General features: G+C 42.0%; 1 protein-coding gene across 1 annotated transcript; it reads right to left on the bottom strand.

The window, feature by feature from the left end:
* Positions 1 to 343: 343 nt before the first annotated feature.
* On the bottom strand, positions 344 to 754 carry LOC138954268 (uncharacterized). The gene has a single exon (XM_070326154.1). The coding sequence runs from the start codon at positions 752 to 754 to the stop codon at positions 344 to 346; it is 411 nt and encodes a 136-aa protein (XP_070182255.1).
* Between the last annotated feature and the right edge of the window lie 11,202 nt (positions 755 to 11,956).

Below are 11,956 nucleotides of genomic sequence, written 5' to 3'. Positions count from 1 at the left end.
AGTGGCTCTATCCCACCCACCCACCCCCCCCCCCCCCCTTTCCCCGTCGCGATATAACCTTGAACGGTTGAAAACGACGTTAAACACCAAATAAAGAAAGAAAGAAATCATTGAAAAACAAGCACAATAACTTTGTTGTGGACAACACGGGTCTGAAATGGTTAAATGAGTTGGTGTCTGTGTCGGTGCTTGTCTGTGTCTGCGTTTTTGTTCTCCCGTATTGTCCAGCAGTATAAAATCAAAAGGTGGATGGATTGTGTGTTTTTTGTGTGTTTTTTTGCCAAACCGTGTGACGGAAAAGAAGAGAACCTCTTGTTACCCATGTGATGTTGGGTACCCTTACTTACTTACTTAGGCCCTTTGCCCCCAGCGGAGCATAGGCCATTGACGACATTTTTCTCCATCGCACCCTGTTCTGGGCTGTTCTTTCCGCTTCTGTCCAGCTGTTGCCTTGTCTCTTCAGTTCTGCCTCTGTACATGTGTCACGCCTCCAGCTGTTTCTCGGCCTCCCTCGTTTTCTTTTCCCCTGCGGGTTCCAAGTGAGAGCCTGGCGGGTGATGCTGGATGTGGGTTTCCTGAGGGTGTGTCCAATCCAGCCCCATTTTCTCCTCAGCATCTGGCTGTCAACGGGCTCTTGGCCCGCCCTTTGCCACAGCTCTTCGTTGCAGATCTTGTCTGTCCATCTGATCTTGCAGATGCGCCTCAGACAGGTGTTGATGCAAGTCTGAATCTTCTGCTGTGTCACCTTGGTCATTCTCCACGTCGTTGGGTACCCTTGATCCCTTCATTAACCTGTTTTCCGAGTCTTGCTTCTGGAACGTCAGCAGTTTGATCTGTTTCTGCTTTGTGAGGCAAGACATGGGTCACTGTTCTTTGATGATTTTGTGATAAAGGCCGCCTTCTCTTGTAAGCACATTTTAGAAGGTTACCAGTGGTGTCACATGTGTTCGCTTAGTTCACGAACCCCGATTGTCTTGCACAATACATTTAATTAAAGCAGCCATGTGTGCGATGCATTTGATTACGTGCAAAGATAGAGAGTTGATCATCTCTCTTTTTCTTGTGTGTATGTCATGAGCCCAATTTGTCTTGCAAACTGGATTTTTATTGCAGCCTATTTTTACTGCCATGACGCATTATTCGCTCATCATTATTCATCGTAGAAGAAAACAGCTGGTGTTTTCACGTGTGTGTGTGTGTGTGTGTGTGAGTGTGTGTGTGTGTGTGTGTGTGTGTGTGTGTGTGTGTGTAAATGTGTGTGTGTGTGTGTGCGTGCGTGCGTCCGTGTGTGTGTGTGTGTGTGTGTGTGTGTGTGTGTGTGTGTGTGTGTGTGTGTGTGAAGTCTCAGCGCATGGGAAAAACACCAATTGTTTTTTTCAAGTTGCCAAGCAACCAAGTAAACCAACAAAACAAAGAAAACCAGAGAGAGAGAGAGAGAGAGAGAGAGAGAGAGAGAGAGAGAGAGAGAGAGAGAGAGAGAGAGAGAGAGAGAGAGAGAGAGAGAGAGAGAGAGAGAGAGAGAGAGAGAGAGAGAGAGAGAGAGAGAGAGAGAGAGAGAGAGAGAGAGAGAGAGAGAGAGAGAGAGAGAAACAAAACACCTCATATGGAGAGAGAGAGAGAGAGAGAGAGAGAGAGAGAGAGAGAGAGAGAGATTCAGATTCAGATTCAGATTCAAAACTTTAATACAAAGGGATAAAGGTTTTAGGCAATGCCTAATCTTCCAACCTGTCCCTTTTAGACATACATAGCCTATTTTTACTGCCATGACGCATTATTCGCTCATCATTATTCATCGTAGAAGAAAACAGCTGGTGTTTTCACGTGTGTGTGTGAGTGTGTGTGTGAGTGTGTGTGTGTGTGTGTGTGTGTGTGTGTGTGTGTGTGTGTGTGTGTGTGTGTGTGTGTAAATGTGTGTGTGTGTGTGTGCGTGCGTGCGTCCGTGTGTGTGTGTGTGTGTGTGTGTGTGTGTGTGTGTGTGTGAAGTCTCAGCGCATGGGAAAAACACCGCCCACAATTGTTTTTTTCAAATTGTCAAGCAACCAAGTAAACCAACAAAACAAAGAAAACCAGAGAGAGAGAGAGAGAGAGAGAGAGAGAGAGAGAGAGAGAGAGAGAGAGAGAGAGAGAGAGAGAGAGAGAGAGAGAGAGAGAGAGAGAGAGAGAGAGAGAGAGACAGAGAGAGAGAGAGAGAGAGAGAGAGAGAGAGAGAGAGAGAGAGAGAGAGAGAGAGAGAGAGAGAGAAACAAAACACCATATACGTCCTTCCCAGCACAATACTTCACACTTCTTTTGTCATTCAATCAATTGAATGTATACCGCTTTTCGGTTGTCGCGCAATGTTATTTAATGAGGTTTTTATTGGATTTGCGACTGCCTTAGACACATGTGTGGCACAGCTGGTGGCTCCGAAGCAGCCACCTTTCTCGGTTCACCTTCTACAAAGTCCTTAAACCATCGTCTGAACTCTCCTTCAGTCAAAGCAGCTTTCACAGAAGAGGCTAAAATGCGACAGTGTTTTGGGGAAAAAAGCGATATTAATCACACAAAACATGCTTGAGTCACGTGATTAAAAACGTGGGGAAAATAATTAACCTTTTACAGTTTTTCTTCTCGAAAATGACACGAACTAAGAAGGTTCACTTTATTATGTTCACAACTATCTATCCATTTGCACAATTTCTGAATCTCAAGCCTTTTCAAAACTGCATTTGACATTGCTTCGACCATCTTGGACACATCACACCAATCCCATTGTAAGATACGATAAGATAAGACAAGTCGTTGCATCAGTTAATAGTGTTTGTTGTCTCTCTTGTTTATCCGAATTAAAGGCCGATAGGGTGAAGTTCTCGTGAAAGTTGTTTTTTGTCCTGCATCAAAACGTTCCAATAATGTAACCTTTCTTGTTACACCCCCGGTATAGGGGTGTGTATAGGATTCGGTCGATGTGTTTGTGTGTTTGTGTGTTTGTGTTCGCATATAGATCTCAAGAATGAACGGACCGATCGTCACCAAACTTGGTGAACAGGTTCTATACATTCCTGAGACGGTCCTTACAAAAATTGGGACCAGTCAAACACACGGTTAGGGAGTTATTGGTGGATTAAGATTCTACAAGGACTTATAGAGGGACATATTAATGGTCAAAGGGAAATAACCATTCTCACTGCCACCAACTGAGAAGGTTATTTCCCTTTGACGGGGGTGTTTTTCCTACCTCGGAGGAATTTCTTGTTTTGTTTGTAATCCAAACCTTCTCAGTGAAACTTCCAGAAAGCTGGATGCAAGGCCCAATGCATTCAGAAGCTAACTGCATTTAATGGGAATAGGCAAAGGCTGAAGGGCTCGTGTCAAAACACCTCATCCGATTGCTGTTCATACGGCGTGATATCATCTATTCCGAGTGTTGAGGAGAATTTTGAACTTGTAATCAGTAGCTTCGGGGGGAATATATGTTTCAGAAATTAAGATTGCTTGGGCGTACCTTAAATATGTTTTGTCAGTGAATAGTTAATGTGTTCAATCCGGGTTAGTTTGTTATTTGTGGACACATATATTTTATTAACGTGAGGTATGGGCAGACATGTGAGTGCGTTTAACATTATTATCACAAATTATTATAAAATGTTTTTTGTGCGGCTGCTCACCTTGGTTTTTCTTCGGGAATGTGTTTTTTCTTAATTCGAGTGCAAAAAGGAGCTTCTTATTCTGCTTCTGCGTTCGTAAACTGTTACTACCACGTACACTCGTATGCGCTGGGGGATAAATGTTGGGCGTTATTCACAACATGGGCTAAAAGCATTTGTCATCATTTTCACGAGTTTTCATTCACAAGCACTTGGGAAATAGATCTCATGTTCCCCGGGGAATAAATCCCCGGTTAGCATAGTTGCAGGAAGCCCTATTACATGGATAATCAAAAGCAAACCCAATAGAAACGCTCGAGGATTCTTCGGCTCTTTTCATTGGCGTTTCCCCAGACCTAAACAGACGACAAGACACTGCTTTGCAAAGTTCCAAAAACCAACTGGCAAACTGGCAAAAGTAAACAAAAAAACAAAACTACTTCAATAAACTCGTCACAAACAAATGAAACCTACCGATATGTTATGTCTTCTTACAAAGTCATGGAGTGCGTGTACCTGTGTTTCGATACACAGACGTTCGGAGAAACACGAACGTCAAGTTCAAGTAAAACGACACCTGACACACTGTTAGGAAACGCTGCCGTTGCTGAGCTTTGGTTCGGTTTTGTGTGTTGCATATGGTTGACTTATTTGTACTTTGTGGGAAAGTACCGATATTATATTTTGTAAACACAATATTTATGCTTGGGCGAGAATGCAGGTGAATTTTCTAGTCCTGTCAAAACAAGTTGTGTACCACGCTGTTTTTAGTCGTGAGTTCGTGGTGTTCGCTCGGATTAAGTGCGTCGGCACCTTTGATGTACGTCATAGAGAGCGTCACTATTCTAGTTCAAGGACAGTTCATATAATGTAGTTGTATCATGTTCGGTCTGGAATATTCTCGAGATTGAGTATTAGTGGGGCTCGTATGTTGCAGACGCACTCATAAATCATTCACATCTTGCAACAAACATCATACTTTGTGGTATTGTTCCTTATAATTATTTAAGGGATTTCAGATACAGAGCCACTTCAGAAATCGGTTTTTTTGGTCTTTGATAGGGAATAAAAGGCTGCATTTACAGCAGACGAAATTCGTACCAAAAGCGCTCAGCAGTAAATATTCCCAACTCAGCAAATGTAAAATTCAATGGTTTACCATGCACCAGAAGTTGTCTGCTGATAACACATGCATGACATAAATACTCTTATGGGTATTTTTGTGTTCTGGTATTTAATTTGATCGTTTTTAGAATTTTATATATCCGCAGCATGAAAATTCAAGATGGCGGCCTCCGCAACATTGCGTGTTTTGATTTGAGCGAAAACAACGTTTCTGAAGGTAAGTTTTCAAGAATACGCATCCATTCACCAATGTCACATCATTTTACTGTTTAATTCTCCCCTGGGGTCTGTTATTCATCGGGTGAAGCGCTGAAATGCAGAGTAATCTTGCAATAGCTCATCAAGCTGGATTGTGATGCTGATAGATCTAGATCTATCTGTTGATTACAAGTAAGGAAATCATGATCGCCACGCTGGTGATTTTAAACAGATTAAACGAACTTTGAAGAAAAGGCGAGGAGAAAGAGATTGTTCATGGTATGATAAATGATTAGTCCTGCCTACGTTAAGGACTTCCATAAGGTGGGGAGGGGTAGAGTCAAAAACTGAGTGAGGGTAGGCCAGATAGTAGGATGACCAGCTGGAGATAAAAACACTCCACTCCCCATGTCTTTACAGTGTTGTGATCAAACTTTCAAAGACGGTAGGTAACAGACAAAAGCATACAGTGTATGCTAATCAAATGAGATAAGTGGTTTTGAAAAATGAAGAGGTACCGCTCTTTGAGTTTTACAATTTTGGTTTGTTGCTTGTTTCTCATCCTTTTGCTTATTTTAAGTTGACCGTGCATTGGTGTGAATTTTATTTTTACAGGATATATATACAACTTACAAGAGTTACACCACATGCCGGTTCCTGGGAACAAGCGTTCTGCATTTATTCCGGTGCCACAGAAGGGAGCCGATTTCACTAGTACTACTGTATCAAGGTTTGTTACCTAATACATCTTAACAGTAAGATTTTTTTATTTGTATTAATTGGAACATGTTTGCACATCATTTGTAAGCGACCTCTGTGAATTTGATGGGTTTAACGTACGAACCCTCACTATGGTCAACATTCTGTTAGCGACTGTTTGAAGCGAATAAATGTAGCGGTCAGAAAGATTCCAGAATCAGTTGGGTCACTGGAAACTGTGTTTGTTTGTTTTTTAACCTGAAACAGTAAGAATTATACGAATTCATGAAATACAATTTTCTTTCATTTTGGTCTGTTGTGTGAAGACTTGCTAACCCGGCTTTGACCGACTCTCTGAGATAGTAAACATTATTCAAATACATTCCAATAAAAATGTCACTTTTCATCTTTTGTGTGAAGGGTACCACAGGCTGATTTCCTGAACCATGGATGTAGAGGAGGCCAGACAGTCCGCTTCTCATTCCAGCTGTGTTGCGTTTTTTTCTGCTCGTGAAGTGTATCGCCACATTGCCAAAGCCATTGGCCAAGAGAAGTCACCCTGTCTGCCCATTTTGCATAGCCTTACAGGCTGTGACACTATGTCGTTCTTCAATGGTATTGGGGAATCAGAAGGCTTGGGAAGTATGGCAAGCATTTGAAGACGTCACTCAAACTTTCTTCAGGTTGTCTGCTCCTCTTTGTAAGCTGAGTACCACTGACAGGGCAGCACAAGAGCTTTTTGGTGTACATTTGTAGGACAAAACCAGCAACGTACTGGGTGTAAACAGTGCTAGACGGTACCTCTTCAGTAAAAAGAGCTGCCAAATTGACCATAATCCCCTTACAAGTGAGGTGCTGCTGCAGGACATGAGATTGAGAAGAGCCATCTACCTATTAGACTTCCAAACTCTGTGGGCTGGCAGTTCAAGGCTGGAAAGTGGGAGTCATTCTGGACGAGCTTTCAAGAGGTATCCAGCGTGTGCCGAGAACTCATGAGGTGTGCCTGCAAGAAGAGCTGTACAACAAAACGCTGCAAATGCTGCTAAGAAGGACTGCAGAGCACAGCTCTCTGCAAATGTGCTTGCATGCCTGTGAAAACTGTCAGCATCTAAACTGTGCAAAAATATTATTGCACCCATTTTCATACCCCAACTCAAACTTTTATTCCTGTGTCATTTTATTCAAACTGTCTATGCCATTAAAGGCTCGCATCTTCGCTATCTGGCACATTTTTTTTTAACATCATCATTTACGCCGTCAAAATAAGGATACCCTTGACGTGACAAAGAGATGTGACAAAAAAAGCCGACGACAATTCCCGAGGCACAACTGGGTCACTGTTGTATACGAAGAGAAAGTCAACTTGATTATCCATCCAGAACAGGTTGTTTTATTTCGCCATCTTGCATATTTCTAGTGTTGTGCCATTGTACCTACTGATGTATGTGTCGATCTCACGGATGAGATGTTTATGTGTCAAATTTGAGGGATACCCAAGTCAACTAAAATCCATGTATTTTAGCAATGACCAAGTGGGTTGCGTTGAAACTTTCAGGAATGTGTGTCTACGCACGAGGCGTAGTTCAACCGTTTGAGTACACTTTCAAATCTTCACGAAATAATATTTTAAAAACTGCCACAGGTTTGTTGACTTACATCCCACATATTTTTGACTTCGCATGTATATATGACAGATGGTTGTTTCAAGTACTGCCAAAGTTTCTTTTGAGTATAGACACTTGCCGGAATGTGCTAGTTGTGTAAACACATGAGAACAAACAACGTTTTCGAAATACAGCGATTATGAATTTTAGTCGACTTTTGAGTTGATACATTACATTTTTATCAGTTTTATTTTGGGGGTACCCTTATTTGGGCGGCGGTCAAATAACCCATGTAAAGGCCACCTTTTATCTTAAAAGTGTTCCAGTTAGCCAAGTTGAGTGCCCTCAATAGCATACATTGAATATAACAGCACAGGAATGAATGTTTTCGTTTTGGTATGAAAATTGGTGCAATATATTTATTTTTGCACAGTTTAGGTAATCCACAAATTCTTCAACCCTGCCACCCACACCGTCCAATCATTCTCTGCACCAACAATACATGTATTGTTTTGTTTAAAAATGTGTTTGTGTTAGTTTCTATTGCAAGAGAATATGTCTTGTAGCATCAAAAATGCCTAAATACCCTTTTATTGGCGGCCATTTTGAAAATTGTAAAAAAACTACTGATTTCTTAATTTTTTCACGGTGGCTCTGTATCAGGTTTTGTTAAGCAAAAGCAAATGTCCATAAATTACGCCAAATTTGCTGTTAATCACATGAAGTGAAATATGCCTAACATACCCAACCGTTTACACTGGCGGCCATTTTGAAAAATTGTTTAAAAACTACCCATTTTTTATTTTTCGCGATGGCTCTGTATCAGGTTTTGTTAAGCACATAAAACTCTTCATATTTGCTTAATTTGGTGTTTGTTGCATGATTTGAATGATTTTGCAACATAGGAGCCCCACTATATTTGCTATATATGCCAGCGCGATTTGAATGTTAAAAAAGCTTCTACTTTGAGTTCTGCTACGATGTGCAGTTGTATGTATGGAATGCTAAATAAATCCTCGAACTCAATTTGACGAGTTGTTTTCTGCTGCTGCGAAGACGGGCGACGTAGAATAAAAGAACACAACTATACGACATTTGAGAACTTGTGGCAATCTCAAGTGTCGTGTAACACACACACATTTTGACCCGTGCACAAGACGTTGTATCGATAAACGAAGCACAAATAAGAAACAATAATAAAAGCAAAGAAAATAGCAACACGATATGCAAACATCTAACAAAGCCGAGCAAGCAGAATGACAGGTCTAATGAAAAACAAAGAGGTATACCGAGTCGGAAACAAGATCGCGATTCTTTCCTTCGCTGCACGACGCAAATCTTCTGTGACCTTTGACCAAACGTAGCTTCCACATTCGATCACTCAGCTTAATATTTACAACAGAAAGCCGAGGGGGTTGAATACCGAGATGAACCTACAGAACTGTGCATCCTCAAACCTGACATATTCATCCCAACTCATTTAATGAACTCAAAAACACAGAAAGTTGCTTTCACACGTCATCTTTGATTGCCAGTGGTTATCAAACCGGGACCCGTGTGGTTATCAGCACGGGACCCGTGTTTCAAAGCATGGCTCCCTGGGTTGATCGTGCACTTGTTTTCTCACTACCAAAATGATGACAAAAACGATGTTTGATGGTTTGTTGACAGACCAGCTTTTTTGTCGGTCCTCGGGGGGCATATCGACTCTTGTTTCATATTTATTGACCGCGGCCTTCGGCCTTGGTCAATAAATTTATGAAACAAAAGACGGATATGCTCCCCCTCGGACAGACAAAAAAGCTGGTCTGTCAACAACCCATCAAACATCTTATAGTGCCAGGGGTTTATTAAGGGTTTAAGAGAGAGAGAGAGAGAGAGAGAGAGAGAGAGAGAGAGAGAGAGAGAGAGACAGAGACAGAGACAGAGAGAAAGAGATAGGGAGAGCCATACACAAAAAAGAGATAACCGTTATCGTCTTCCATAAATGCACTAAAAACGAATGAACCGGAACGTCCATCCAAAGGTTTGCAGATCACCACAAACGACAAAATCAGCAACAAATCTGTATTGTCCACATAATTCCTCCCCGTGTATTTAATTCCTCACTGACGTTGGTATCTCCAAAGACTCTGTGCTTAAACGATCCCAGTAACTTGCAGCTTATAAGCCCAAAGGCAAAGTAGGACATAACGCAAACTTGAAAACGCGCAACCGGACTCAACACGACGTGATTTATGAGTAAACTGACATCGCCTTTTATTCTGTCGGTGTCTTTGTGCAACTGGGCCTAAGACCTTTGTCGGTGGTCAGCAAAATATAGTGCTCAGTGCATGGGTGGTAGTATTTTGACCATGTCAGTTTCTCGTGGCCACCAAGTGTCCTTTTATCTGCAAACTGACAGTGGATTTTTAGTATGCTTTGGCTCGATCCACCGATGTGTTTGTGCAAATAGCCTCGAACTCTGTGACAATGGTCAACCCAATACTCACCAGTTGGTGAGACGGATGTCTATTTCCTTTTTTATGTGAGAGTGTGTGGTGGCTATTTGCGTATGCTGCGCGGCTGGTAATTTCGGAGTGATGAGTTTATATTGAGTTCATCATTTGTAAAATAAGTCCAGAAAATAATTCATCAACAATGTCCAACTCACCATAGCAGGTAGTCAGGGTATTGTGTTTTTTGACGTATGAGCAAAGGCGGGATGGTCTTATCTCATGTAAAAGCCTGGTCAGCTCTCAGAAGGTAACCCACACGGTTTTCACGAGAAGGATTGTGTCTTTTAAATCGAGAATACCGTTCATATGGGCAGCTTATCGACGATTTTGTCCCACCAAATGTTGGACTTAAACAACTTGTAACTGTGGTCATTGTTAGAATCGAGAATAGAATATTCCGTTTGTTAGCAAGCAACCCTTGGTGATTCCCTCTAAACAGGACAACATAATACAGTTTTACAATTGCTGGAGTCCGAGTTTGAGGCAGTAAAATCAGCACACCTTTGTATCTTACAAGTTGACTTCAACTGTCATTCATACCACAAGAGAAATCGTCGGATGAATTAGCTGTTTATGCAACTCTGCACGAATTGATGCGTTCTTGTCAGGCGGGAAAGTCGTCAGTCGGCTATTCCAAGAAAGACTTATAGCTGCTGTGTGCGACACCACAGAGGACCTGTTCATGGGGTCAGTAAACTTGGCGGTGCTTTTGCTGTTGAAGTCACCGCTGCGAATAGATGGTAACACAATGTCCAACAGTTTGAGGTCAGTTGTGACAGGCGGTCACTGAAAAACTGTAGCCCTGTGATCATCCCTGCGGACATTAAGGCTTGCAGTGGTTTTAATCCCCTCGTCTGTCCCTGAAGTTCGTCGGGCAACCGTAGGATGCTGTGGGGACACTAAAGCTTGCAGTGGTTTTAATCCTCATCTGTCACATCTCTGATGCTCATCTGACAACTGTGGGATGTTATTGCTGAGAGAGGTAAAGGGCCTGTTATAAAAGAGAAATGAAAACTGGGTAGAGTAAGATGAGATTGATCGATATAATAAATGTTCCGGTGGTATCACAGGGAAGCATTGCACACAAGCACAAGACCAATTAGTACGCACGAAAAAGATCCTGTAAGCCATACATGTCATAGTTTGGTGAGTTATAGAAACACGAAAATTGTCCTGTGTGTGTGTGTGTGTGTGTGTGTGTGTGTGTGTGTGTGTGTGTGTGTGTGTGGGTGTTTGTGTGTGTGTGTGTGTGTGTGTGTGTGTGTGTGTGTGTGTGTGTGTGTGTGTGTGTGTGTTGTGTGTGTGAGTTTTCCGTACCACTGTTGCTATAGTTCTCGTTGTCGTTGTTCTTGTTTTCATTTGTTTAAATATCATGCATTTACAATATCGTCCGCCACATTACTCGTTTGTTTCTAAGAGCACATTTATAACTTTATCTTGTTGTGCTCTTTTATTATAACATTCAATTACGGCTTTGTATTTATGCAACTGAATAACAAAAACTGTTTAAACCAAACACGAAAATATCAAGTGTGCATCCCCGAAAATCGGCGTATGACTGCCTAAATGGCAGGATAAAAACGTGCATACACGTAAAAAAACTACTCATGCAAGAAAACACGACTGTACAGTGGGAATTTCAGCCCATGAACAAAGAAAAGAAGAAGATGAAGAAGAAGAAGATTGGGGCGAGGAAGTGGTACATACTTGTTAAGTGCGATGCAGTTATATCACAACGTTTTATATGCAATAATAAATACCAATGCGACACTTCCGTGTCAATATTTGACACACGCTTCTTAACGTAATTCATGCAATCTCTGCCCCCACACATGTTGCACCATGAATAAAGCAAGGTGTCAATCATTCTTCTCAGATTAAGTTCAACACTATTTTCCGCTATTGTCAAACCCTTGACACTTTGATGTTTCCGCTCCGGACAGATCCGAAAGATGTAGACGTGTGTTTTTGTAATGTGACACTTTTTCACCTGTATGTGCGAGGTGAGTCATTGCGCGGGTTCACTTTGCATTTTATGAGAAGTAGCCTTTCCTTTCAAAACCTGCACGGTTGGCCTAGTGGTAAGGCGTCCGCCCCGTGATCGGGAGGTCGTGGGTTCGAACCCCGGCCGGGTCATACCTAAGACTTTATAAAAAAAACGCTCGCGCTGGACCCGAGTACTCTTCAGACTGGCTCGCTCCCCGGG

Source organism: Littorina saxatilis, linkage group LG2 (genome assembly GCF_037325665.1).
Source record: "Littorina saxatilis isolate snail1 linkage group LG2, US_GU_Lsax_2.0, whole genome shotgun sequence".
NCBI classification, from domain to species: Eukaryota; Metazoa; Mollusca; class Gastropoda; order Littorinimorpha; family Littorinidae; genus Littorina; species Littorina saxatilis.
This window is presented reverse-complemented; position numbering and strand designations above follow the sequence as displayed.

Coding starts and splice junctions, on each gene's coding strand:
- LOC138954268 (XM_070326154.1), bottom strand. CDS start 754: ATGACCAAGGTGACACAGCAGAAGATTCAGACTTGCATCAACACCTGT.